The following is a 26825-nucleotide window of genomic DNA, read 5'->3' as shown; positions in this document are numbered from 1 at the left end:
CCATCCATCCATCCACCCACCCATCCATCCATCCACCCACCCACCCATCCATTCAACCATCCATCCATCCACCCACCCACCCATCCATTCACCCACCCACCCATCCATCCATCCATTCATCCATCCATCCATCCATCCACCTACCCACCTACCCACCCACCCATCCATCCATCCACCCACCCACCCATCCATTCAACCATCCATCCATCCACCCACCCATCCATCCACCCACCCACCCATCCATCCATTTATCCATCCATCCATCCATCCACCCACCTACCCACCCGCCCATCCATCCATCCACCCGCCCACCCATCCATCCACCCACCCACTCACCCAACCACCCATTCATCCATTTATCCACTTATCCATCCATCCATCCTTCATTATTCATCTGTGTATTTAATGAGCACCTCTTCAGATTGCCTCTCATCTTAAGATGCCATTAAACTTATGACCTGCTGTACATGGGTGCTGGGGGCCGGTGTCCTAGGTGGGATCTTTACCTGGCGTTCCCTCTGCCTCCATTGGGGAGGCAAAGGCGTCGATGAAGTCATTGGAGTTCCACTTGGTCATCTCCTTAGGGAAGACCTCCTCACTGTCCGAGAAGCCTTCTGAGGGGACAGGGGGCTGTGTCATGGGGTGGGAGGAGCTGCTCGGGGACATCCCCACTCCCAAAAAGGGCCTCGGTGCTGACCGTGGGCATCAAAGAACTCTTCCTCGGAGCTGTTCTCGGAGTCTCGGGCAATGTTCTGCATGCGCCACTCGGACAAGCTCTGGGGAGACACAGCCCCTGCCGGGCCGGCTCAGCCTCAGCCTGGGAGCCCAGCGGGGAGGGTTGCTCCGCCCATCCCTGTGTCCCAGCCTCACCTCCATGTTGGGATGAGTAGGAGGAACGGGAGGATGAGGACCACTGCTTCCCAAAGCTGGCATCGGGGGAGGCATCTGGGCCAGGGGGGGCCTCAGGCCCATCGGGGGTGCCAGTGTTGCTGGCCCCAGACCGGGCCTCGGTGCTTGGTTTCCCGGGGGGCTGGGCCTCAGACCCCTCACTGCCTGTGTTGCACTTGGCCATGCGCTGGGCCAGCATGCGAGCAGTCTCCTCTTCCAGTGCCCGAATGTCAGCCATGCTCAGTTCTGTCCACTCATCCTGCCAGCACCAGGCCTGGCGGTGGGCCCGCAGCATCACCCGACGTAGACCTGCAGGTGCCCAGGCATCGGAACTGTCCCCTCCCACTGCTTCCCTGGCACTGCCGCCACATGCCCAGCCTTGAGGTTGGGTAATGGCTCCCCTGGGGACACCACCCACCCAGAGCCACAAAGTAGGGCAGGGCCAGTGCAGTCCAGGAATGGGAGTGGAAAGTGGGGCATTTGTCTTCCTGCCTGACTCCCCTCCGCCCACTGCCTTTCCTGTCTCTCTGCACACCCTAACTCTCAGCACTGTCCCCCCTCCATCACTCCAGAAGCAGGGACCAATGCTTGTTCTTGCTTTTGGCTGGCTTCCTGCTGACTTCTGAGGAATTAACAGTTAATTAAGCGTTTAACAGTTAATGAAATTGTTGATGGTTAATGAAGGTGTTAATAGTTAATGGAAGTGTTGGCACTCAATGACGGTTGTAGCGAAAGATGATACCCATTCTGGGATATTTTTATCTTAAGCAGAAGAATAAAGTTAGAAACTCTTAAATATCTAGGAAATAAGGTAATGATGGTTGAATGATAATTATAAACTTCTGTGAGGAGATATATCAGAATCTTAGTAGTGGCTATATGTGGGTGATTTTAATTTTCTTATTTGTGCTTTTTGGTATTTTTCCAAATGCAAGATACGGAGTCCTCATTATTCTATAAGCTGAATTTCCTCACCTGTAAAATGGGAATAATCATCATCATTACCTTGTGGGGTGTTGTGGGTGTTAAGGGAGATCTTGCACAGAAAGTAATTAGCAAAGGGTCTGTGTGTTGCTCTCACTGTCAGTATTAGCTCTTCATATCTGACTCAACCTCCTCCTAATTTACTGAAGAGACATTTAAAGTGCAGAGATGGCCAGCGCCTTGCTGGAGGAACCATGGTTCAGTAGTGGGACAGAAGCCAGGCCGCTGGTCTCCCCAGCTAGGGATCATCCCTCTGTGTGCAGATGACCTGGGCACTGAGGCAGGGCTGAGCTGCAGGCGTGGTGGGGTCAGGTTGAGGGGAGGTGTGGAACTGGGGCTCCTGAACACCAGGGCCAAAGGCTGGAACACTAGAAACTGGGAGTGGAGGGGGGGAATCCCAGAGAGAATGACATCAGAATCACAGCCTCAGCCTGCACTCCTTAGCATGCTGCCAGTTAGAGCAGGTGACCTTCCTGAGCATCTCTAAGTCTCACCCAGCTCATAGGATGATGGAGAATCTTAGAATCTTAATGGAAGCAGCAGCATTTCTGAAAGTCAGAGTCAGCATGGACCTTGTAGCTCATATTACCAGCTTCCTGCTCTGTGGATGCCTGGCTAGGCTGTGCAGCCACCTCTGCCCTAGTGCTCCCCGCCTCAACTGGAAATGATGGCTTTCTGCTTCTGTGTCCCCAGTGGATGGGAGCATCCCTGGCCCTAAACATGGGCATGCTGGGTAAGCAGGACCTCCCGCAGCTGGGTGCTCACCTACATCGTGGATGAACTGCTCGATCTTGGCTTGCATGCCCCAGTAGCGGAACTCAACCTTGCACAGCTTATAGGCACACATAAGGGGCCCCGTCTGCGCCGCCGTCCGCGCCCAGTCATCAGCCAGTGGCCCTCGGCCCGTCTTGACCGAGCGGTACAGCCGGGGGTCCTCTTCTGCTTTGTACTCGCCTGGGGCCACTGCATCCCGCACGATGTCAATGGTGTCTGAGGGAGTTCAGCAAGCATTGAGCAGCGCCAGCCCCTTTGAGCCCCCGCTCCTGGCACCCTCTTGGGACTGGGTGACAGTTCCTGTCCTTTTGCAGATAGGACATGAGGCTTGGAGAGGGCTGGGACTTCTCAGAGGCTGCCCACTGAGGCAGCCAGGAGACTGAGAGGGGCGCCAGGGTCCCTCCATAGCTCCAGGCCTCACCCAGGATGCGCTGTCTCCTCTCGGCCCCACTCAGGTTGAAGACGTTTGGCTGCTGCCCCCCATCAGGCAGGTAATAGGTCTCGATTTCAATGGAGAATTTCTCCACGAAAGGGCAGGTGTACCTGGGCAGAAGGCATGGGTGAGGCTCACTGCCGTACCTACCAGGGCTGCTCCCCTCCTGGCCCCGGACCATGCCCACTTCACCCACTCACCGGGTTCGGGTGTAGGGGTAGGCATTCCAGGATTCCTCTTCTACCTGCAGGGCAGCCTTGGGCAGCAGTGCCCGGAACCAGCCTGGGATGTGGGAGCCCACGTGGTACACCTTGTGTGTGTACTGCCCGCTGCCCCCGGGCCCATCTGTGTAGGGCCGGTTGGCCAGGATCTCCACGCCGCTGCCCTCACCACTAGACTCCTCCCGGCTCTTTTTCTGTGGCCCAAGGGAGAGCAGAATAGGGAGCTCAGCCCCAGCTTAGCATCTGGGATCCCCAGCTTAGGCTGGTGTTCTGCGCAGTTCTGGGGCCCTGGTCCCAGTCTTTTCAACTCCCTGAAACCAGGCACTGCCCCACCGAAGCTCCCTGGGATCGGAATCAGATGCAGCCCAGCCCTGCATGGGGTCTGCAACCCAGCACTCAATTCAGTCATTCAAGTATTCATTGAGTGTCTGCTCCACCCCAGGCAGTGTTTGGGATTCTATCAATTGAGATATATTGATGAATAGAACAAAGACCCCTGCCCTCATGGAGCTTACATTCTAGTGGAAGAAGACAGACAAAAGGAAAAAGCAAATTATATGGTGTGTTAGAAGGCGCTAAGTGTTATGGGAAAAGAAAGCCTACAGTAGGGTACAGGTGATCAGGGTTGGGGGCTGCAGTTTTGATCTGATAGTCAGGGAAGGCCTTGCTAAGAACATAAAGTGACCATGGCTTGAACATGACTTTAAGGAGGTGAGGTGGGAGGAGGTGCTCAAGGCAGGGGGAAGCCAGTGCAGCCCCGAGGTGGGAGCGTAGTGGATGTGCTGGCGGGTGGCAAGGAGGCCAGGGTGGCTGGCAAGGAAGAAGGGACAAAGAGAGGAAAAGGGGACCCTGGCCCCCTCCCTCTCTGGGAGGCCCAGGCCACCTCCCAATCCCAGCTCCTGCCACACCCCTCACAGCTTGAGAGCCCCCAGATCCTGCCTTCTATCGCTCTGGGGCTCAGATGGCCCTTTCAACCCCGAGGCAGGGTCCGGGCCCTCTTGCTTTATGAGACTCTGGTCCTGCTGTGCTGGGGAGAGATCTGGAGCAGACTCCCCGGGGCCCTGCACCAACCCGGCCACTGCTGAGGGCCTGCCCTGGCCAACTCTTCTCACTGCCCTACCGGAGAGCCCCCTCGCCCTCCGATCCTTGCTGCCCTGTCCCTGCTCCAGGTTTGGCGCCTGGTCCTCACCCCATCTCCCTGACCTCCAGGGGTGGCCAGGACTCTGCACCTCTCCAGACCCCCTCCCGCCCTCCTCGGCCGCGGAGGCCCCCCTCCTCATTCTTGCCGCCTCCTGGGCGCTTTTTCCTTCCCCGATGGGATTACAGATCCTGAGGAGGATTACAGGAGATCAGAGAAGGGCTGGGCACTTAGCGGGTGAGAAGCACCACTCGGCTCTCCTGCCCCTCTCCCCACAGCCCTTCCCCATCCCCACATCCGAAGGGGGCCTCTCTTGCCTCCTCCGGGCTCCCAGCCGGTCCCAGCCCCGAGGCAGGGCTGGCGGGGTTGGCGGGGCTCCACCCCTTGCCCGGGTGCCCTCTCCCTGCCGCCCTCACCTGGATCATGTAGAGCTGGGCCACCTGGTACTCGTCCAGGCTCATGGGCAGCAGAATGTGGTATTCCTTGATGAGCATCCTGAAGGCGCCCGGCGGGCCGCGCGCGGCCTCCGCTCCTCCTGGCGCAGGGCACGGCGCGGCAGTCAGTGCGGGGAGGCTGCGCGCGGCCCCGAGCCCTGCGCGCCGGCCGAGGTGCTCAGGCCACGGGACCCCATGCCCGGGCCCACCGCGGGGGAAGCAGAGGCGAGCCCAGCGCCGCCGCCCGCGCTGCCGGGGCCCGGAACAGCAGCTAGGCTGAGCGCTGACCTCTTTTCCGCGCAGCCCCCGCCCCCCCGCCCGCCCGTCGCCATGGCAACCGCGCGCTGACGCGGGCCCCCCGGAGCGCCAGGCTCCGGCCGGCGGGCGGGAGGGCCACCTTGCCTCTCCCGCTGCGACCGCGTCCTAACCCCGGGAAACGGCATCTCTCGGGGGCGCGCCCTCCGAAGCCCCGGGGCCCCTCCTTCCGGGCCCGCCTTCTGCGACCGGCCCCTTGGGGACCCGCCCCCTGCATCCCTTTCCCGGAGTCGGCGGGGTCCCAGGTCCGCCACTCTCAGACGTCCACCTAGAGCTTTGTTCCCCGAGTGTCTCTGCGCCGAGTGGCCCCGTGCGCCCAGCATCTCTGCCAGGGTTCCCCATGCCCTGCACCAGAACCTACCTTCGGGGACTAGAAATCCCCTCCGCCCTCCAGATCTGCCTTCTTCACCATGCAGGGCAGCCCGGTCCTCGACCTCCCCCTCCCAGCATCCTTCCTGGACCCCCGGCCCTCGCTGGCTCTCCACGCGCCTAGGCAGCCACCCCGTCCTCTTCTAGGGGGGTGAGCCCTCCTCAGGCTGAGGCCAGAGTGGCTCCACTTGGTATCCCACGGGCCCTGGCCCTGGAGACCCGCTCCGCCCACCTGCGCCCCAGACTGGCACCGAGGTTCCGCTGCAGGCACCCCTCCATCCCCCACTCGCACCCCGCGAGCAAGCGAGAGGCCCCGTTGTCCCCACTTCCCTCTGCTCGCCGGCGTCCCGGTCCCCTGCCGCGCTCTCGGCCCGCCTGCCGACGTCCCGGCTCACCTCTAGCTTGAGGCGGGCGCCCCTCACCCAGCCCGGGCAGGGCCGGCCGGCCCGTGGGTCGGAGCCTGGAGCGCCCCCAGCCCCGGCCTCGGGTTCCAGCGGTGGCCCGACCCTCCCGAGGCGCAGTGCCGGCCCATGGCCCCGACCTTCCTCTCGATCCGCCCGCCGGCGCCCCTGCCGTCCCTCCCCGCAGCCCGCCGCGTCACTGCGGCCGCCCCGCCCCTTTCCTGGGCCCGGCTGGCCCTCCCCACCCCGGCGGGGTCCGGGCAGCCCCGCCTGCAGCGGAGGAGGCGGGGAGGCAGGCCCCTGCCTTCCTTCCCCCGGGCAGTGGGAAAGAGGCCATTGCCTAAATTCTGGCACTTCTTAGTCCCTCCGTGCTGACTGGGGTCCCCAAAAACTCTTAGTTCCTATCTCCACCCTAGCCCAGCCCTCCTGTGTACAGTGACAAGGTGGAGTTTGATAAAGGGGGTCCCAGGCCCACTCTCCTCTTCTCACCCAGTCCTTAGATTTGGGACCCAGGGTAGAGGAAATGCCTCCCCACCAGTCTAGCCAGAAGCTGGCGGCTCTGACGTGCCTCCACCTAGGGCTGGGCTCCAGGGCCCCAGGCCTCTACGGTCACCCAGCTACACGCCCAGGCAGAAGCGGGTTGTCACTCTGAGTGGCTGGGCTAGTCCCTGCATGGGGCCACAAAGCCTCCCCCACCTCTGCCTTCCGGGTCCACAAGTCTGGTCACCCAGCCACCCGGAGTCTGGGCAAAGGCCTCATGAGGCACCGCAAGGCTGGGCTCATGGGATCCCACCCAGCCTGCTACAAGGTGCTGGGGTAGTGACAGCAGCACCCGGCCAGCCCCTCCCCTTGACTGTGAGGCCAAGGGCTGGAAGCAGCAGTGCCCGTTCTCTCTGAGGAGTCAGAGACCTTCAGGGCTGATTCAGAGGCTGGGGTGTTGTCAGGGCATTAGGGCGTTTGAGGGAGTGGCTTATGTGAACTGGCATTTCCATGCTGCCAGGCATCACCGCCAATCCAGAGGAAGCGCCCTCCAGGCCCAGGCTGCCCACAGCGCCAAGGGCTGTGGAAGCAGCCAGGCCCTGTGCTGCCCCCTGGTGGCACCACAGGAAGGCCCGGGGCTCTCAGCGCCACGGCTGGGGCGGAGAGGGCCCGGTTCCCACCTGAGGCTGATGGCCCACAGAGGCAAGTCAAACCCTGTTTAGTCACACCCTCCCCACTCCTAGTCTCCTCTTCCCCTTTCTCTGCCTGGCCCACCCAGGCTTAGCTGAAGAACCAGACCCAGAAAGGCTCAGAGCTGAGAGCACAACTCCAAATCATCTTTTATTAATATAAAAAGGGCATATTTAGCAAAAGACACACAGATAAAAGAGTCACTATGGCTCAGGACACAAGGCAGTGAGGTGCCAGGCCTGAGCCCCTGCTGGGGGAGAAGGAGGCTTGGGACAAAGTGGGAGAAGGGCTGGGAAGGGCTGAGCGGTGGGGACCACAGAAAGTTCCGGTGGGCAACACTGTTGGCAGGTCATGGGTGGGACTCATGGGGACCTCACTGCTAACTCTTGTTGTGGGGGGATGTCCTTAGTGCTGCCACCTGGAGTGAGAGCCGCTCCTTGGTTCCTGGAGGGGACCCACCAAGGGACACAGGACAGGAAGCCCAGGATGGTTAGTGCAACTCGGGATGAAGGCCAGGGAGAAGCGGGTGCTCTGCAGTGGCCGGGAAAGGTCCAGACGCCGAGGCCGGGGCGCTTCCTGTTACGTGCGGGCGTTCCGCTCTGTCTCTGCCAGGCACTCTCTGACTAGGGCCCGAGCATGGATGATACCTGGTGGTGGGGTGGGGTCTCAGCAACCCTCCACAGCCCCACCCACTGCCCTCCAGAGGAGGACCCCTGCCTCCCCACTCCCTTTCCCCTTTCAGCAAGAGAAATTCCAAACTAATGACGGCTAGATGAGATGACAGGTTTGGTTAATCCTCAAGGTTGCCCTGTAGAAGTACAAATTCCCAGGCTCTTCCCTGGAAATGGACGCAATTTCAATTCGATTTAAAACACCTCTCTGGGTAGTAATACTGGCCCTCCTCTAGGCTTGGCTCAGGTGGCCTCCGGATGTCTTTCTTTCCCTAATGGAAGATAGTCCAGTGTCGGTTTCCTAAGCAGGGCGGCCTGGCCTCACTTACCTCTCTTCAGCCGCTCCATGGCGCTCTTGCTGCCAGCATAGGTGGGCCGGATCTCTTTGCCCATCTCCTCTATGACTGACAGCAGGTCCGTGTAGGTGCTCTGGGAGCCCTGGGCGCCGGGTGGCTTCATCGCCTATGTCAAAAGAGAACAGGGCAGTGAGCTCAGGCACCTGGCGGGGAGGGGGACTCCAGTCCCCATCCATAAGCAAGCCTTTGGCCCCACTCACCTGCACGTAGCCCATGGAAGGCGGTCCAAAGTCGTTAAACAGCGGTCTAAAAGGAGCGGCGGCTCCTGGCACTGAGCCCGACGGCGACGGGACGCTTCCTGCAGCAACAGGCGCGAGTAAGAGGTCAGCGTGGGGCAGGGACGCCGCCTCCCAGCTTTTCCAAGCCCAGGACCGGGTTCGCCCGATTCCCTCCAAAGGATGCTTCATTCCAGGCTGATCAACTTCAGGGACAAATCCCTCCCACTGCGCTCCACCTACAAGCCCTTACGTGACCACGCCCACTTCACAGGCCAGCAAACTGAGGCTCAGCGAGGGTAGGCGGCAAGCCCAGTATTGCAGAACTCAGGCCGTCTTCTCTTCGAGACCTCGACCGCCCGGCAGGCGAGCAGGGGTGGAGCTGGATCCTCACCTGTAGGGACCGGGGTGCCCGGCCCAGGGGTGCTGGAGCCAGGGGTGCTGCTGGGGGCAGGGGCGATGGGTTTGTAGGACATCCCCAACTCCTGGGCGCGGCGAACGCCAGCCGGCCGCTCCTCGGGGGTTGGCTGCCGGGCCGCTCAGCCGCGCTCTGATTGGCAAGCGGGCTGCACGCCCCTGGTAAATAGAGGTCTGGCCGGAAGGGCGAGCGGGCACGAATGCTCCCTCACTCCCGATTGGTGGGCGAAGATGTCACTCGAGCCTCCTTATTGGCCGAGACCTGCCCCAGCAGGTCGCAACCGCCGCCGATTGGCCTCCGCCTTCCGGACCTCGCACCTGTCTGCTCCGGATTGGGCGGTGGCCACCGCCCTCCGCAATTGGCGAGTTCGCGGCCCGGGCCGGCGCGCTTTCAATCCGATTAGTCCCCAGGCCCTAGAGGCGGGGCCTCGGGAACCCGGACCCGGGGCTGGGCCGCCGGTTCGCGCCGAGGGGGTCTTCCCGGGCGCGGGCGCCACCCTCGCGCCTCACTAGCGCTGCTTCAGACGTCTGCTCCGCTCTGCCCAGTTTCGGCCCAGCAGGGGTTGCTGTCGCCGCTGCCGTGGCCGCTGTCACCGCTGCCGTGCGCGCTTCTCCGCTCCGGGGGCCGAAGGACGCAGGGCTTTGACGTCCCGAGCCCCGCGCCCCACCCCGTGCGCTTTTACGTCACCTTTCACCGGTTCAACACCCTCTCTCCGATCTGCGCATGCGCCCGCCCGAGGCCTGCGTTTGTTCCCATGGCAACGGGCCCTTCATCTATGCCGCCGCGCACCGTTCTTCCTGCGGCTTGGCTTGTCCTCAGGTCCAAGGGCGACCTCAAGGACCCCTTTGCCCTCACCCCCAAGGCCCCGCGCCGCTGCCTCAGTTAGTGATAATGGCCGTAAGGCAAACAGGGATTACTTGTGTGCTGGGCCCCGGACCAAATTGGTCAAGAGCACAGACTGGCGCCAACCGCCTGGGTTCGAATCTCAGTACCACCCCCACTAGCGATTTCCCCCAGGCAAGTTTCTCACCTCAGTATGCCTCAGTTTCCCCATCCGTAAAATGGGGAAAATGACAATCTCATTGGGTTGTGTGGATTAAATGAATAGTCATAAAGAGCTTCCTGTCCCACTCCAGGGCCCCCATACCTTTCCACTCCACCACTCAGACCCCCTCCCCTCAAATCTCATTCGCCATAAACTTAGACCTCAGACCCTCCTCCACTCACTAACCCTTTCTCCCAGGCTCCTTCCCCAAACTCAGACTTCTCTGGCCTTGTGTACCTTCATGCTCCCAGCTTTGTAGATCTTCATCTCCAGGACAGTCATTCATTCATTCATTCATTCATTCGTTCATTCATTCATCCATCCATCCAACAAACATGTTCTGGCCCGGCGCGGTGGCTCACGCCTGTAATCCCAGCACTTTGAGAGGCCGAGGCAGGCTGATCACGAGGTCAAGAGTTCGACCTCGTGACCGAACATGGTGAAACCCCTGTCTCTACTAAAAATACAAAAATTAGCTGGGCGTGGTGGTGGGCACCTGTAATCCCAGCTATTCGGGAGGCTGAGGCAGGAGAATCGTTCAAACAGAAGTTGCAATGAGCCGAGATCGTGCCATTGCACTCCAGCCTGGGTGACAGGGCAAGTCTCCGTCTCAAACAAAAACAAAAACAAAACAAAACCCAAGAAACCACACAAAAATCATGTTCTGACTCCCTCCTCCATCTCATGCTTTGTACTGAACCCTGAGGTTAAAGAAATGAACAGGCCATGGCCTCTGTACTCAAGGAGGCCTTATTCTCTGAGACAGTGAAGCAACATCTTCCTTACATTGCAGTAAGTCAGTGGCCACAAGGGAGAACGGGACAGGGTTCATTGGAACTTAGAGGAAGGGCCTGCCGGGTGGCATCACAGAAATATCTCCAGAGCAGGTGGCATTCGAGTAGGTGAGGGTGGAAGCAGAGACCGAGGGGACACTCCAGGTAGAAGGACTGGCATGTGCAAAATCTTAGGAAATGGGAGAGCACAACATGTGCTTGAGAACCAGCCTTTTTCTTTCCTTTTTTTTCTGCGGGAGAGTTCACTGGGAAGTGGAGGTGGAGCCCTGGACATAACTGCAGGGGCAGGAAGGGCACCTTAGGTGACCTGGATGTAAGGAAGCTGAGTTGACCACGGAGTCCAGTGCTTCCCTAACTCCAGCCATTAGGAAAACTCCATCAGTTTTGCCATCTATTTAACATTTCCTTTTAATTAATTCACTTTTACAAATCTTAAATGGAAAGGAAAAGGAATAATGTCCATTTAATCGTGTGCTCACTATTTATAATTTTCTAATACATATTCAAACTGAACTACTGTTGAAAAGGTGTTGATTAGGTCACCCAAGGTCTTCCGATCCTACCGGTGGCACTGAGGGTGCACGCCAGAGAAATCTGCTGTGGATAGTAGGTGAAGAGGAGACACTGAAAGTTACACCTTCTTTGGGAACCATCAAGCCCCAACTCCCTCTGTTACAGGAAATGGGTCTGGATCCATATCCCACTAGAGGGTTCTTGGATCTTGCACAAGAAATAATTTAGGGGCCGGGCGCGGTGGCTCAAGCCTGTAATCCCAGCACTTTGGGAGGCCGAGACGGGCGGATCAAGAGGCCAGGAGATCGAGACCATCCTAACACGGTGAAACCCCGTCTCTACTAAAAAAATACAAAAAACTAGTCGGGCGAGATGGCGGGCGCCTGTAGTCCCAGCTACTCGGGAGGCTGAGGCAGGAGAATGGCGGGAACCCGGGAGGCGGAGCTTGCAGTGAGCTGAGATCCGGCCACTGCGCTCCAGCCTGGGCGACAGAGCGAGACTCCGTCTCAAAAAAAAAAAAAAAAAAGAAAGTAAAGGAATAAAAGAATGGCTACTCCATAGACAGAGCAGCCCTAAGGGCTACTGGTTGCCCATTTTTCTGATTATTTCTTGATGATATGCTAAACAAGGGATGGATTATTCATGCCTCCCCTTTTTAGATCATAGAGGGTAACTTCCTGACATTGCCATGGCATCAGTTTACAGATGGGAGTGTAGCAGCGAGGACGACCAGAGGTCACTCTCATCACCATCTTGGTTTTGGTGGGTTTTAGCTGGCCTCTTTACTGCAACCTATTTTATCAGCACGGTATTTATGACCTATGTCTTGTGCTGACCTCCTGTCTCATCCTATGACTTAGAATACCTTAACCATCTGCAGCCCAGTAAGTCTCAGCCTCATTTTACCCAGCTCCTATTCAAGATGGAGTTGCTCTGGTTCAAACGCCTCTGACATTTGCACACCTTAGACCTTCCTACTTTCTCCACTGCCCATCATATTAGTCACTGCAGTCTTGACCTCCTGGGCTTAAACAATCCTCTTGCCTCAACCTCTCAAAGCGCTGGGATTACAGGCAAGAGCCACTGGCCTAATTCCACAAACAAAACAAAATGCCATAGACTGGGTGGCTTAAACAACTAAAATTTATTTTCTCATGGTTCTGGAGGCTGCAAGTTTGAGATCAGGATGCTAGCACAGTTGGTTTCTGGTGAGGGCTCTCTTCCTGGCTTGTAAATAGCCACCTTCTGGCTCTGTCTTCATATGTGCTCCTTGGTGCAGAAAGAAAGAACAAGCTTTCTAATATCTCTTCTTATAAGTGCATCAATCCTGGAAGCTGGGCAGGAGGTGCAAGACTGTAATCTCAGCTACTTGGGAGACTCACATGGAAGACTTGATTGAGCCTAGGAGTTTGAGTCCAGCCTGGGCAACATAGTGAGATCCCACATCTAAAAAACAGAAGGGCCAGGCTTGGTGGCTAACTCCTGTAATCCCAGCGCACTGGGAAGCTGAGGTGGGAGGATTGCTTCAAGACCAGCCTGGGCAACATAGTGAGACCCTGTCTCTACAAAAAATACAAAAATTAGCGGGGTGTGCTGGCAGATGCCTGTAGTCCCAGTTACTTGGGAGGCTGTGGTGGGAGGATCGCTTGAGCCCAGGAGATTGAGGCTGCAGTGAGCCTTGATTGTGCAACTGTACTCCAGCCTGGGCAACAGAGCAAGACCCTAGCTCAAAAAAAAAAAGTGAAAAAACGAAAAAAAAGGACACTAATCCTATCAAATCAGAGCCCTACCCTTATGGCCTCATTTAACCTGAATTACTTCCTTAGAGGCCTATCTCCAAACACAGCCACACTAGGAGTTAGGCTTCAGCATATGAATTTTGGGGAGACACAAACATTTAGTCCATAACACCTATGTTTGGGGGAAGGGATTTGTTTGGGAGGTGCCTGAGGAGTTTAATCTTGAATTTATTTATTTATTTATTTATTTTTGAGACAGGGTCTTACCCTGTCACCCAGGTTTGAGTGCAGTGGTGCAAACATGGCTCACTGCAGTCTTGACCTCCTGGGCTCAAGGAATCCTCCTGCCTCAGCCTCCCAAAGTGCTGGGATTACAGGCGGGAGCCACTGGCTTGGCCCTACAGCAGGTTCAGATGTCCCTCCTCCTTGGAGCAGTGGGCTATGGCAGGAGGGGCACAGAGTTCTCTGAAAGGGGTGGGTGGTAACAACTGTGGCCTATCTTAGAGAGAGGACTCTGTCTAACTCGAGGGAAGGTAGCACAGGTTCCTTGGTACAACGCTTCAGGGGCTCCCCTCTGGTCTCAGCCCTCAGACCCAGAGCTCATCCCCTGGATTTTGCAGCCTTTAACCATTGCAACCTCCAAATCAGAAGTTGCAAAGTGGGGCCCACCCATCTATGGGCTAAATTCAGCCCATAGATGGGCTCTCGTTGGCTTGCCTAGTGAATTAAAACTTCATTTTAGTGACCAGCATTGTATTTCTATACAATCCTTTCAACTTTTTTCGTATGTTTGAAAGTTTTTTATTTTGAGACGGTAGACTTGCTGTGTCGCCCAGGCTAGAGTGTAGTGCCTTGATCTCAGCTTACTGCAACCTCTGCCCCCTTGGGTTCAAGCGATTCTTGTGCTTCAGCCTCCGGAATAGCTGGGACTACAGGCATGTGCCACCACACCTGGCTAATTTTTGTATTTTTAGTAGAGATGGGGTTCGCCATGTTGGCCAGGATAGTCTTGAACTCCTGACCTCAGGTGATCCACCTGCCTTGGCTTCCAAAGTGTTGGGATTACAGGCGTGAGCCATGGCGACCAGCCAATTTATTTATTTATTTAGAGACGGAGTCTTGCTCTGTCACCCAGGCTGGAGTGCAGTGGCGAGATCTCGGCTCCCTACAACCTCAACCACCTGGGTTCAAGCGATTCACCTGCCTCAGCCCCCTGAGTAGCTGGGATTACAGGTGTGCACCACCACGCCTGGCTAATTTTCTTGTATTTTTAGTAGAGTCAGGTTTTCACCATGTTGGCCAGGCTGGTCTGGAACTCCTGATCTCAAGTGATCCACCCGCCTTGGCCTCCCAAAGTGCTGGGATTGCAGGTGTGGAGCCACCATGCCAGGCGTGTTTGAAAAGTTTTGCAATAAAATGTTGAAAAATCAATGGATGGGCCGAGCACGGTAGCTCATGCCTGTAATCCCAGCACTTTGGGAGGCCGAGGTGGGTGGATCACGAGGTCAGGAGATCAAGACCATCCTGGCTAACACAGTGAAACCCTGTCTCTGCTAAAAATACAAGAAATTAGCCAGGCATGGTGGCACACGCCCATAGTCCCAGCTACTGGGGAGGCTGACGCAGGAGAATCTCTTAAACCTGGGAGGCGGAAGTTGCAGTGAGCCGAGATCGTGCCATTACACTCCAGTCTGGGTGACACAGCGAGACTCCGTCTCAAAAAAAAAAAAAAAAAGAATGAATGAACGAGGAGATACCGCTACATTCTTGTTAGAATGGCTAAAATCTAAAACCTGACAATGTCAGTTGCTGGCAAGGGTGTGGAGCAGCAGAGACTTGCATTTACTGTGGATAGGGATGCAGAATGGTACAGCCATTTCGGAAGATGGTTTGGTTGCTTCTTCCAAAAGTAAACATAGACTTACTCTGTGATCCAGCAGTTGTGTTCCTGGGTGTTGACCCAACTGATTTGAAAATGTATGACCACACAAAAACATGTGCATGTTTATAGCAATTTTATAATCTCCAAAACTAGAAGCAATGAGATGCCCTTTAATAGATGAATGGGGTCGGGCGCGGTAGCTCATGCCTGGAATCCCAGCACTTTGGGAGGCCGAGGCAAGTGGATCACCTGAGGCCAGGAGTTCGAGACCAGCCTGACCAACATGGTGAAACCCCTTCTCTACTAACAATACAAGAATTAGCCGGCCATGATGGTGGGTGCCTATAATCCCAGCTACTGGGGAGGCTGAGGCAGGAGAATCCCTTGAACCCAGGAGGCAGAGGTTGCAGTGAGCCGAGATTGCGCCACTGTACTCCAGCCTTGCTGACAAAGTGAGATGCCGTCTAAAAAAAAAAAAAAAAAAAAAAAAAAGGTGAATGGATAAACAAACTGACATATCCATACAATAGAATATTATTGGGCAATGAAAGGAAATCACCTATCTAGCCATGAAAAGACATCGATAAATCTTAAATGCGTATTGCTAAATGAAAGAAGTCAGTCTGAACAAGTCACATACTGTATGATTCCAATTCTATGACATTCTAGAAAAGGGAAAACTATACAGAAGTTGAACAGACCATTGATTACTGGGGCCTGGGGTAGAGGGAGTAGGACTGAATAGGTGAGGCATAGGGGCATGAAACTCTTCTGTATAAGGAAACTTCTTGTTTTTGTGTGTGGTTTTTTTTGAGACAGAGTCTCACTCTGTCGCCCAGGCAGGAGTGCAGTGGCACAATCTCAGCTCACTGCAACTTCTGCCACTCGGGTTCAAGCGATTCTCCTGCCTCCGCCTCCCCAGTAGCTGGAACTACAAGTGCACGCCACCATGCCTAGCTAGTTTTTGTATTTTTAATAGAGATGGGGTTTCACCATGTTGGCCAGACTGGTCTCGAACTCCTGAACTCGTGGTCCACCCGCCTTGGCCTCCCAAAGTGCTGGGATTACAGGCGTGAGCCACTGCGCCTGGCCAACTTTTTGTGTGTTTTTTTTGATTCAGGGTCTTGCTCTGTTGCCCAGACTGGAGTGCGGTGGGGTGATCGTGGCTCACTGCCGCGTCCAACTCCTGGGCTCATGCAATCCTCCTTCCTTGGCTTCCCAAAGTGGATTACAGGCGTGAGCCACGGTGCCCGGCTGAGTAAACTTTAATGTATGCAAATTAAAAAAAAATAATCTTGGAGGTCAGCGGATCCCAGGATGGAATGCAGAATGCAACCAAAGAAACTAGCTATATTACAAATGTATGCAACAACCTCACTGTAGGGGCTGGGGGAATAAGGTGCTGACCTAGAAATAAGGGAGTCTGTAAGACTAAATGCAAAAGGAACTGCACATAAGCACCGCACTGGAGTTGAAAAAGTGGTGTCCCACAGGAGTATGGGTTAACAGTTCCAAAACCACTGCACATGTAGCTGGAACTGAACAATGAAGTAAACAGAGGATGGATGATGGGGGTCACTGTTGGAATGAAAAGTTACAGATAAGCAAGTGGGGTGGCTAGAATGATCCATGTGGTAATGGACTGGAGTTGGAAGCATCAGGATGAACTCATGTGCGGCTTAACAGAGATTCAGTTGCTTACGTACAGGAACATTTATAAATGTCTGTATACACAGAATAGGATGCACACACACACATATCTCCTTATGTTATCAGCAGAGAAGACCTGGAAACAATTGTCCCTCCCTGCCCCACACCCACTAGCAACAAGCACCCAGTGTAGTGTCCAGATCTTGGTTTCTTTTCCTTTTCTTTTCTTTTCTTTCTTTTTTTTTTTTTTTTGAGATGCAGTCTCTCTCTGTCACCCAGGCTGGAGTGCAGTGGTGGGATTTCAGCTTACTGCAACCTCCATCTCCCGGGTTCAAGCCATTCTCCTGCTCTGGGGCGGGGCATGGTGCCTCCTGAGTAGCTGGGATTACAGGCACCTGCCACCACGCCCGGCTGACTTTTTGCATTTTTTAGTAGAGGCAGGGTTTCACCGTGTTGGTCAGGCTGGTCTTGAACTCCTGACCTCAAATGATTTGCCTGCCTTGGCCTCCCAGAGTCCTGGGATTACAGGTGTGAGCCACTGTGACCGGCCCCTGCCCCCATTTTTTTTTTTTAAAGAGTGACAGGGCTTCGCTCTGTTGCCCAGGATGCAGTGTAGTGGACTGGGCACTATCCTAGTTCACTGAAGCCTTGAACACCCAGGGACAAGTGATCTTCCTGTTTCAGCCTTCCAAGTAGCTGGAACTACAGGCGCACACTACTACACCTGGCTAATTTTTTTTTTTTTTTTTTTTTTTTTTTTTTTTTGAGACGGAGTCTCGCTCTGTCGCCCAGGCTGGAGTGCAGTGGCCGGATCTCAGCTCACTGCAAGCTCCGCCTCCCGGGTTCACGCCATTCTCCGGCCTCAGCCTCCCGAGTAGCTGGGACTACAGGCGCCCGCCACCTCGCCCGGCTAGTTTTTTGTATTTCTTAGTAGAGACGGGGTTTCACCATGTTAGCCAGGATGGTCTCGATCTCCTGACCTCGTGATCCACCCGTCTCGGCCTCCCAAAGTGCTGGGATTACAGGCTTGAGCCACCGCGCCCGGCCACACCTGGCTAATTTTTAAAATTTCTTTGTAGAGATGGGGTCTCACTATGTTGCCGAGGCTGGTCTTGAACTCCTGGGCTCAAGTGATCCTCCCACCTTGGTGTCTCAAAGTATAGGAATTACAGGCATTAGGCACAATGCCCCACCCCAGATCTTGGTGTCTAATACCATTCTCCACTAAAATGAACCAGGACTCCTTGGAGAAATGACTGATTCTGGGACGGGGCAGGAAATATACCAAATAATCCTGGAGCAGCTTGTAGTGCCAAAACGTAAAAAGTGCTAAAAACAAACATACACAATGATGGGGACACAAAGCCAATTGAAAGACTTCCTATGGATCGATCTATCTATCTATCTATCTATCTATCTATCTATCTATCTATCTATCTATCTATCTATCATCAATCATCTACCGAGATCTCCTATTGTTCTGTTTCTCTGGAGAACCCTGACTAATATATAGGGGACTCTGGGCATGTGGTATTATTGGGAAACCGTCTGTGCTATCTTCACAGTCATTCTGTAAGCCTACAGCTCTTTTGTTTGTTTGTTGTTTGTTTGTTTATTTATTTATTTATTTTGAGATGAATCTCACTCTGTTGCCCAGGCTGGAATTCAGTGACACAATCTTGGCTCACTGAAACCTCTGTCTCTCGAGTTCAAGCAATTCTCCTGCCTCAGTCTCCTGAGTAGCTGGGATTACAGGCGCCTGTCACTACGCCTGGCTAATTTTTGTATTTTTGGTAGAGTCAGGGTTTCACCATGCTGGCCGGCTGATCTCAAACTCCTGACCTCAGGTGGTTCACCCGCCTCAGCCTCCCAAAGTGCTGAGATTACAGGCATGAGCCACTGTACTTGGCCTGAATCAGAAGATCTTATAGCTTGGGGCTGCTCTGACTGGCAAGAGTCAGAGGAGTTGGGCAGCAGGTGCCCCCTGTAGCAGGGGCAGGGGTTCTGGACTCGCCGTAGTTTCAACCCTTCCCACTGTTCCTTCCCCAGCCCACTGCAGCCTCAATCTCACAGGCTTAAGGGATCCCCTGCTCCAGCTGCTGTCTGTTGGGAGGTGTGTGTGAGATTTGGGGGAGCTGGGAGCACTTCTTTTGCCAGCAGACACATTGCCCCGATTCAGACACTACACAGCCACTCCCAGTTCTCCAGCCACAGAGCCTGCCAGGCTGAGGCCTGGGGAGGTGGTGGGAGGCTGACCCTGAGTGGGGTTCTGATTTCCCTCTTCCTCATGGCCATCACTACCCCTCAGCCCCTGCAGCAGGGACAGACATCTTCTCAGGCAGCAATACCATCTGTACCAGCCGTGAGGGTGGTGGAAGGAAGGGTGGGAGTGTGGACCCTGGCTCCCAGAGAAGCCACTGAGCCTGGGGCAACTTATCCTTATCCCCAGTTCTGCCAGATTGGCAGAGGTGATTACCTAATTGAGGATTAAGGATTAATTGAGATCTGCCAGGAGAGTGGTGCTGAGGCCCCTGCAGCCAGCTCTAGCACCTCGGCATCCAGTCTCCAGAATGCACAGGGTGCATCTCCAGGCCGCCTGCCTGCTTTGCCCCAGGGCCATCTTGTTGGCAGGTGCCATGTGAGGAGCAGGCACAGGCGCTGGGAGCTCTCACCCCTTCGTGACGAGGAAGGACCGGGCTTGTTTGCTCCCACCAGGCAGGAGCTGCAGATGAGGCCTGCGCCATAGCTAGAAGAGGCTGAGATCTGGCCTGGGCCTGTCCTGACCCTGAGGCGCCCTCCATAGTTGGCACTGTGGTTTCAGAGTCCCTGGGCCTGGGTGCAAGTCCCACCGCCCTTCATCCTGACTGTGTGCGGCTTGATGCCAGTCCTGTGTCCTCCTGGAGCCTCTGTGCAGGCAAAGGCCCTGGATTAACCTGGGGGTAATGGAAAGTCATGGCCAGGTCCTGAACAGGGGTGTGACAAAACGCAAGTGGCATTTTAGGAAGAATAACCTGGCAGTGTGTGGGGATAGAGGGCAGTGAGGCCACGTGGTCTCTAGCAGATCACTTAGACTTGGTGCTATTGTTTATGTTATTTTTAGTTAAAAAAGTGTTTTTTAGAGACATGGTTTTGTTCTGTTGCCCAGGCTGGAGTGCAGTGGTGCAATCATATAGTTCACTGCAGCCTCGACCTCCTGGGTTCGAGTGATCCTCCCACCTCAGCCTCCCAAGTAGCTGGGACTATAGGCATGCACCACCACACCTGGCTAATTTTTGCTTTATTTTTGTAGAGATGGGGTCTCGCTCTGTTGCCCAGGCTGGTTTCAAATTCCTGGCCTCAAAGTGCTGGAGTTGCATTCATGAGCCACTTCACACGGCCCTCATGCTATGGCCTTGATGTTTGTGTCCCTCCAAAATGCATGTTGAAACTCAATCCCCAATGGAACAACAGTAAGGGGTGGGGCCTTCAGAAGATGATTGGACCACAAGGGCTCTGCCCTTTTGGATGGGATTAGTGCCTTATAAAAGGGCTGGGGGTGGCGGTGGGGTGGGGGGAGTAGCCAGGCCCTCATGCCCTTCCTGCCTTTCTGCTACGTGAGGCATCCTCTGGAGGAAGCAGCTCAAGGCACCATCTTGGAAGCAGAGGCCTGGCCCTCTCCAGACACCCAACTGCCCGCACCTTGACCCTGGGCTTCCCAGCCTCCATAACTGTGAGCAATAAATTCACGCTGTTTATAAAATACCAGTCTAAGGTATGTTGTTATAGCAGCAGGAACAGACGAGGGCACTCATCCCGTCAATTTCTTCAATCTGGAAAATGGGTCCCTGAAGACTGGGGTATGCTATGGGTGTCCGGGGTTCTCCAGGGGGAAGATGCTGAGATGGAGTTAGGGAGGAAGGTAAAGGGGGAGGAAGCAGGACTGGGCAGGCAAGCCTCTGATTCCACACCGATCTGTCTGCCTTGGCTGCCCCAAAGGGGAGCTCGGAGCAAAGACTGCCCATTAGAGGAGCCTTGCATTAGGGAGAAATGTCCAGGTCCTGGTTCCCCACGCTGTGCTCAGTTAGTGGCTGGGGGCTCCCTGGAGGAGTGAGGTGTCAGCCCAAAAGCTGAGGTGTCTCCTGAAGGGGCCAGTGGCTGAGCCCTTCTGCTAACTCACCCACTCTATCCTCTAAGTTGAACTGCACGTTCTTGAGGGGAGCTCTGAGCAGTGTGCCCCCAAGGCTACTGTAGGAAAAGTGACATCAAGCTTGGGAAAAGTCTTTCTGCGGTACTTTCTCCACGCTCAAATGTCATCATGGAGCTAGCAGGAGCTGTTCTCAGGATACATGGCAGGAAATGTGGAGGCCAACACACGCCTGAGCTCGGGACAAGAAGGCTCTGTTTACTGGCTAGGGATGTTTCCTGACGCTTGCTCTGGGCCGGGTCCAGGATCCAGAGAGGAAGAAGAGAGGGTCCCCATCTCCCTGAAGCTCACAATGGAAGGGATTTGTGATCCAAGAGGACAGTCCCGGTCCTTGATTTCGGGGGCCAAATACTGGAGCCTCCAGGATGAGCAAGTGAGAGGCAAAAGCCATCTCCCCAGGCTTGGAGATATTTTACTGTCAGAGAGACAGAGACGAGGCCAGGCAGCTTTATTGGAGAAGTGGTGGTGGGGGTGAAGGCAGGCAAGGGCGCTGCACACAGGTGGGATGGGGAGGAGAGGGGTGTCCCTGCTGGAGGTGATGGGCTTCAAAGAACATGCTGGTGGGCAGAGGCTGTGGTCCTTGAGTCCTGTCTGCTGCCTCCAGCTTCTGTACAGGCTCACCGAGACATCATTCGCACAAACTCTGCCAGGACGAAGCCAGGGTTTTGGGTCTGTTCTCTGGACTGCACTAGGAGTGAGGACCATCTGCAGGCCTTGGGGCAGGTGGGAGTGTGGTTGAGGGGAGGGTCTTCAAGGGCATCCTCTGGATCTGATAGGGAATAGGTCTCAGGGCCAGGAAGAGGGGGCTTTGTCTTATGGGGGAAAAAACAAACCCTTGTAATGGAACTTGTTTTCCTTTTTGCTTTGACAGGTAGGAAGCTCAGGAGCAACTCTGGGGCCTACTTATGGGAATGCATTTCCACATAGTAATTTTCCTTGGCTTCTATTATTATTTAATCATTTTTCCCCTTTATGGAAATGCAGCATAGAGGAAGAGCTGGGTTCTGGATCAGGCTGCCCAGATTCAAATCTTGGCTCCATCTACCTGCTTTTGCTTAGTGCCTAGGCTTTCCTGAGAATGGACTTTCTTCTCCTGCCTATGGGGATAACAATTCCTTCCTCTCGGGTTCTGCATGATGATTAGGAGAGGACATTGGGGTGCGTGGCACAGGGTCTAGTGCACAGTGGTGATGCTTGCTGTGCGGTTTCTTATCTGCTAGGAGCCTTCCAGGGCGTGTGTTGCTACGTGCGGCAGGGGGTACCTTCGAAGTCGACCAGGCCGTCCCCATTGAGGTCCACGTCCTGGAGGATCTCCTCCACCTCCCGCTGGCTGAGGCGCTCCCCCAGCAGGGCCTTGAGGGCCGCCCGGAGCTCGCCCACGCTGATGCGGCCGTCCCCGTTGGTGTCGAACTGTGGCGGCGTTGGTCGTGGCGTCTGGTCACTGACAGTCATTCACACGCGCAGCCCCTCACTCACGGCAGACACGCAGCCCCGCCCGCCCTCAGCCCCAGTGGCCGCACCTCCCGGAAGGCGTCCCGCAGCTCCCGGACGCCGATCATGTCTGCAGTCTCTGCCAGCAGCTTGGGGCCCATCAGCTCCACGAAATCTTCAAAGTCCACCTTCCCGCCACCTGGAGGTCCCGTCCATTACAGACCCAGGGCACCAGAGACCCCTGCCCCGCCCCTGGCTCTCCCTCCTCTGCCCTCTGCCTTTCCTTCGTGAATGGATCCTTTCCTCCGTCTGCATCTGAAGCCTGGGTCATCTCTATTTCCCAATGGGAATCGCCCTCCAAACAAGGCACAGATTTGGCCAAAGGTGAAAGGAAAACCACGCTCAAAACTTCTTGGGCGGGGCGCGGTGGCTCACGCCTGTAATGCCAGCACTTTGGGAGGCTGAGGCGGGCGAATCACCTGAGGTCAGGAGTTCCAGACCAGCCTGACCAACATGGTGAAACCCCGTCTCTACTAAAAATACAAAAATTAGCCGGGCGTAGTGGCGGGTGCCTGTAATCCCACCTACTCGGGAGGCTGAGGCAGGAGAATTGCTTGAACCCAGGAGGTGGAGGTTGCAGTGAGCTGAGATAGCGCCATTGTCACTCCTGAGTGACAGAGCAAGACCCCATCTCAAAAAAAAAAAAACAAAAACAAAAACAAGAAACCCAAAACAACAACAACAACAACAACAACAAAACCCCCCAAAAAACTTCTTGGAACTTTCCTTAATTTTCCTGAAGAGTTCGGTTGGGTTCAAGTCCTGGCTCCAAGGAACTTGCTGTGTGACCTTAGACAAGTCCCTTAACCATTCAGTTGCCTCATTTGCAGAATGGGAATCACAGTCCATGCTGTGCCCACCACCTAGAGGCGGGTGAGATTCTCCAGGGGCAGAGAGCTTGCCTTGAGAATGACCAAGGTCATGGGCTCTGAGGACAGCCTGTGCAGTCACCTCTGTATCTGGGTTTGGCTTCCTGGGCCCAGCCAGGGCATCTGGAGGACTGGGGATGGGGACAGGCCCGAGGCACATACTGATTTGTTGGGAGATCTCGATGAGCTCCATCTCGGTGGGCATGTAGCCCAGGGTCCGCATGCAGGCACCCAGCTCCCGGCAGCCGATGTAGCCGTCCCGGTCTCTGTCAAACTCCTGGAAGGCGACCTGCAGCTCTGCCAGGCAGGGTGGGGTCAGTCCTTCCCCCATATCCCCCTGATCCTGGCCTGGACCCACCTACCCTTCTCCCTTGGTCTAATCATCCCTCCTTCTAAACGTCAGATTCTCTTTGCTGCCTCAGGGCCTTTAAACATGCTGTTCCTGTTATTTGTTCTTTCAGCAAGTATTTGAAGAGTATCTACTATGTGCCAAGCTCTGCTCTAGGCACTGGGGATACAGCAGTGAAATTTTTCAAAAAGAAAGAAAGAAAGTGGGGGAAACAAATCACGACCGCTTGGAGCTGTGGTCTTTTGTCACCTACTAAAGGAAGACATCCCTTTACATGTGGCCTCCCCAGCCCGTTTTTTCCTTTCCTGGAAAGCACGTTCACAATTTATACTTGTAGCCGACTAACTGACGTTGATCTCCAGAGGGCACAGGCCATATCTGCCTAGCCGGCCATGTTTCCCAGTGCTTAGCCAGGGCCAGGCACACAGTGGGCACCCAGGAAGTGTCAGCTGAATGAGCAAATATAAAAGGGGCCCTGTCACCTGCCTGGTGAGTGAGAGCAAGAAATGACAGCTGGGTGGGGGTCTGTCATCCCCTCCCTGCTCAGTCTTGTCCCCATTTCCCTGAACCAGTGCCCTGTAGCCTTCTTGCCCCTACCTCCTCCTGGAAACACTGAGGCCCCCACCCGATGCCCCCCCCACCCTATGTCCCCACCCTATGCCCCCCCATGCCCACCTCCCCTCCAGGGAACCAGTTCCTTCTCCAACCCTTTACCTTCAATCTCCTCGGGCCGCAGCTCCCGGTCCTGAAGGGCACAGAGGGGTTAGGAATTCCCCGCTCCTCCTGATGGCTGTGCCCTTCCTTCTTGCTTCTCAGGGCTCCCCACCCAGCCCCACACTGCAACACGCACACGCAAGGCCTGTGTCTGTCTGACTGCTCAGCCCTGGTTCCCACCTAGTTCTGCTTACTGGCCTGGGCGACCAGGTGCCCCCTTCCCTGCTTCTGGCCTAGGTCACTCCTCGGGCCGTCCCCACCTACTCCGTCACCCTCTTCTGGGGCAGGGTGCTCCCTTTGCTGGTGGTGGATCTGGGGTTTGGCCAGAACCTCAGACTTGGTCCTGCCAGCCTCAATGTCACTGTTGATTTCTTCCGTTTCTGGGGTCATTGCGCTCTCCTCTCTCTGCACCCCCACCCCAGATCTGTGTGCCTTTGCTCTGATGTCCCCTCTCAATCCTCTTCCCCCCAGCTCCAGGAGAGGCAAAGCGAGGGGCAAGGGCAGGTGGGCTGGCAGGTGAAGGGCAAGGGCAGGCAGGCTGGCGGGACAGGGGTAAGGGCAGGCAGGCTGGCGGGCGGGTGGCCGTACATACGAGTTGGGTGGCAGCAATGCTGGGCCGCAGGAAGATGCAGGCAGGCCCCACCAGGCTGTTGAGCACTGAGTAGCCCTGGATGCCTGGCCTGGGGGCCCCCTGCTCCTTGGGGCTGGAGCTGGGGCTGGGGCAGGAGCCCCTTGGTGGGGAGCCGAGCCACTGCCAGGGGTCCTGCAGCAGAGCCGGCCATGAGCTGGGGCAGTGGCCACCGAGCTCCGGGCCTGATGGCCCTCCCCACTCCTCTCACCAGCTGCTCCTGCCTTTGGAGCCCAGCACGGGACAGTAGGGAAGGGGCTAGGGGGTAGAGAGAGGACCCTCACCCATGAGCACTTTAGGCAGAAAGGGTCCGTCCTCTAACTGTTCTATTGGGCAAACTGAGGACCAGAAAAGGCAAGAGACTTGGCCAAGGCCACTGAGAGAGCCAGCGGCAGAAAGGGACCTTGTGCCCAGCTCTGTCTCCTAGATGGAGGCTGGCTAGCAGAGAGTGGGGACCTGCAGCCAGGGTGGGGCAGCTGGATGGGCAGCTGGGGGATCTGGTGAGCCTGGCAGGGAAGACCCAGCGGTCTGTGGGAGCCAAGATCAGGGTGGCCAGAGGCTGTGACTTCCAGGAAAAAAAATCTCCACCTGGGGCAGTGGGCAGCCCCCAACCCCGCCCGGCCCTCACAGGGCTCTGCCCATCCCATCTGACCCTCAAGGTCCATTCCGGCCTCCTGGCCTGGGCTCTCCCCTGACCCTCCTACCTTAGGGCCCCGGCGCCGGGGCCTCTTGGCACAGTTCCCCATGGGCCCTGAACCATGCCAGGCCTGGAACCCCGGGGGTGGCCCAGGCTGGGCCTCAGCGGATGCTGCTGCCCGCGGACTCCTGCCAGCCCCCAGCTGCTCCCGGTGAGAGCCTGGGAGTACTGCCGGGGATTTTCCTGGGGTTTTGTGGGGAAGATCAGGGGCGGGTGGGCAGGCGGGGGACCTGGGCCCGGGGCTTGGGTCCTAATCCAGGATTATCTTTGAACGTCTCCGCTGCTGAGGGGGGCCACTTGGGCCCAAGGCCCCCTGGAGAGCACAGACGCCCCAGACTGCGTCCTGAGGGTCTTCCAGACACCCCTTCTCCAGCACCCTCCCCCAAGCCCTGCCTCTAATCTCTCCCAATCAGGGGAGGTTTAATGTCTTCAGAAGCAGGGCTGGGTCCCAGGAGGAGGAAGGCAGGCGCACAGTGTGCCAGGGTGGGCTGTGCCCTCCGAATGGCACAGATGCCGGTTAGTATGGACACGCAGGCCCTCCCACACTGCCTCTCAGAAAGAGGAAGCCACTTGGCTCAGCCCAGGAAGCTCCTGCCTCTCTCTGCCAGGACCCCAGCTGGGCCCTGGGCTCCTCACCTCGGGGGGGGGTGCACTTGCTTGCCCTTGGCACCCCCTGCCTGGACTGGTGCCCCGCCCTTGGATGAGGAGCAGAAGGGAACCGCCTCGGTGTGTGGGCAGTGGCAGGGCTCGGCGAGGGCGGAGATTGGGAAGGGAAGCCACCCCAGCCCTGATGACCTGAGAGACTCCCCCACTGGCCTCGGCCTCCAGGTCCCCTCCCTGGACTGAGTCCCGGGTCTGTCCTCTGGGGTCCCCGGTTGGGGTGTGGGGTCCCTGCTGTTCGCTCCTGGTCCCCTCACACCCCTGCCCGCATTACCTGCCCGTAGGCTGCCTGCACCTGGGCCTCGAGCTCCCGGAGGAGCGCTCGTCGCTGGGTAGCTGGTGGGCTGCCAGGGGCCTGGCTGGTTCCTGGAGTGCCCTCAGAGGGGTTGGGGTCTCCCGTTGGGAGGCTGCCCTCTGCTGGGTCCTGGGGCTGGGCCATGGAGATGAGGGCTTGGTACTTCCTCCTGGCTGAGGGACGCTGCTCCCCTCCAGCCTCCCTAGTCCTGCGGGAGAGTGGCCTTGTGGGCAGCTGCAGGTGTGGCCCAGGTCCCTGCTGCTCTTCTTTCTGTCCCTTCCTCCATAAACTGGGAGAGCCCCATGTCCCCAGAGTCTCCCAGAGTCTCATATCCTCCCTAGCTCCCCGTGGCCCCTCGTGCGGCCCTGTCAGCCTGGTGAACCCCTCATGCTGGTCACAGACTGTGCCCGGGGCTCCACCTGATCACCCTTGCGGCCCCGGTGGCCAGCCCTCCCGCTTGCCTGTGGCTTCCTCCCCGCAGCCTTCTGCCTCCATCTCTGGCTCACGGGTCCCCTGCTGCCCCCCACAC

General features: G+C 56.4%; 3 protein-coding genes across 8 annotated transcripts in view; all 3 read right to left on the bottom strand.

The window, feature by feature from the left end:
• PITPNM1 (phosphatidylinositol transfer protein membrane associated 1) overlaps nt 1-6149 on the bottom strand; it is a 14468-nt gene extending 8319 nt beyond the window's left edge. Inside the window, exons 1-8 of one of the 2 annotated variants that reach the window (XM_025357656.1) lie at nt 5952-6149; nt 4855-4973; nt 3280-3494; nt 3068-3189; nt 2638-2862; nt 871-1197; nt 698-793; nt 507-611 (exon numbers count right to left, since the gene is read on the bottom strand). In XM_025357656.1, coding sequence (XP_025213441.1) covers nt 507-611; nt 698-793; nt 871-1197; nt 2638-2862; nt 3068-3189; nt 3280-3494; nt 4855-4932 — 1168 coding nt within the window. In that variant the 5' untranslated portion in view covers nt 4933-4973; nt 5952-6149. Of the gene's footprint in view, nt 1-506; nt 615-697; nt 794-870; nt 1198-2637; nt 2863-3067; nt 3190-3279; nt 3495-4854; nt 4974-5951 lie in introns of both variants that reach the window. The other variant, XM_025357655.1, reaches the window with a different exon arrangement.
• A 1103-nt stretch (nt 6150-7252) lies between these two features.
• Nucleotides 7253-9492, bottom strand: CDK2AP2 (cyclin dependent kinase 2 associated protein 2). 4 transcript variants are annotated; one of them, XM_025358257.1, is made up of 4 exons: nt 8764-9492; nt 8355-8452; nt 8128-8260; nt 7253-7774 (listed from the first exon to the last, which is right to left on the bottom strand). In XM_025358257.1, the coding sequence occupies exons 1-4, from the start codon at nt 8843-8845 to the stop codon at nt 7707-7709; spliced, it is 381 nt and encodes a 126-aa protein (XP_025214042.1). In that variant the 5' UTR covers nt 8846-9492; the 3' UTR covers nt 7253-7706. The 4 variants fall into 4 exon arrangements, with proteins under 4 accessions (XP_025214042.1, XP_025214044.1, XP_025214041.1 ...); XM_025358259.1 differs by having other exon boundaries at nt 8623-9309; XM_025358256.1 differs by having other exon boundaries at nt 8355-9309.
• An 11526-nt stretch (nt 9493-21018) lies between these two features.
• On the bottom strand, nt 21019-25679 carry CABP2 (calcium binding protein 2). Of its 2 annotated transcripts, none has more exons than XM_025357785.1 (7): nt 25349-25486; nt 24609-24779; nt 24017-24047; nt 23116-23250; nt 22114-22223; nt 21856-22003; nt 21019-21236 (listed from the first exon to the last, which is right to left on the bottom strand). In XM_025357785.1, the coding sequence occupies exons 1-7, from the start codon at nt 25388-25390 to the stop codon at nt 21211-21213; spliced, it is 663 nt and encodes a 220-aa protein (XP_025213570.1). In that variant the 5' UTR covers nt 25391-25486; the 3' UTR covers nt 21019-21210. The 2 variants fall into 2 exon arrangements, with proteins under 2 accessions (XP_025213570.1, XP_025213569.1); XM_025357784.1 differs by having other exon boundaries at nt 21020-21236; nt 24605-24779; nt 25349-25679.
• Nucleotides 25680-26825: the final 1146 nt, after the last annotated feature.

The sequence above is a fragment of the Theropithecus gelada genome, chromosome 14 (assembly GCF_003255815.1).
Source record: "Theropithecus gelada isolate Dixy chromosome 14, Tgel_1.0, whole genome shotgun sequence".
NCBI classification, from domain to species: Eukaryota; Metazoa; Chordata; class Mammalia; order Primates; family Cercopithecidae; genus Theropithecus; species Theropithecus gelada.
Note: the sequence above shows the minus strand (reverse complement) of the source record. Positions and strands in the feature narration are given on the sequence as shown.

Excerpts from the sequence above, each read along its gene's own strand:
- CDK2AP2 (XM_025358256.1), bottom strand. The coding sequence starts at position 8,561 with ATGAAGCATCCTTTGGAGGGAATCGGGCGAACCCGGTCCTGGGCTTGG. Across the intron at positions 8,261-8,354 it reads CTTCCATGGGCTACGTGCAG|GCGATGAAGCCACCCGGCGC; the intron begins GTGAGTGGGGCC and ends CTTTTGACATAG. Across the intron at positions 7,775-8,127 it reads CATGGAGCGGCTGAAGAGAG|GTATCATCCATGCTCGGGCC; the intron begins GTAAGTGAGGCC and ends CCCCACCACCAG.
- CABP2 (XM_025357784.1), bottom strand. The coding sequence starts at position 25,404 with ATGGTTCAGGGCCCATGGGGAACTGTGCCAAGAGGCCCCGGCGCCGGG. Across the intron at positions 22,004-22,113 it reads TGCGGGACGCCTTCCGGGAG|TTCGACACCAACGGGGACGG; the intron begins GTGCGGCCACTG and ends ACGCCGCCACAG. Across the intron at positions 21,237-21,855 it reads CGGCCTGGTCGACTTCGAAG|AGTTTGTGCGAATGATGTCT; the intron begins GTACCCCCTGCC and ends TCGTCCTGGCAG.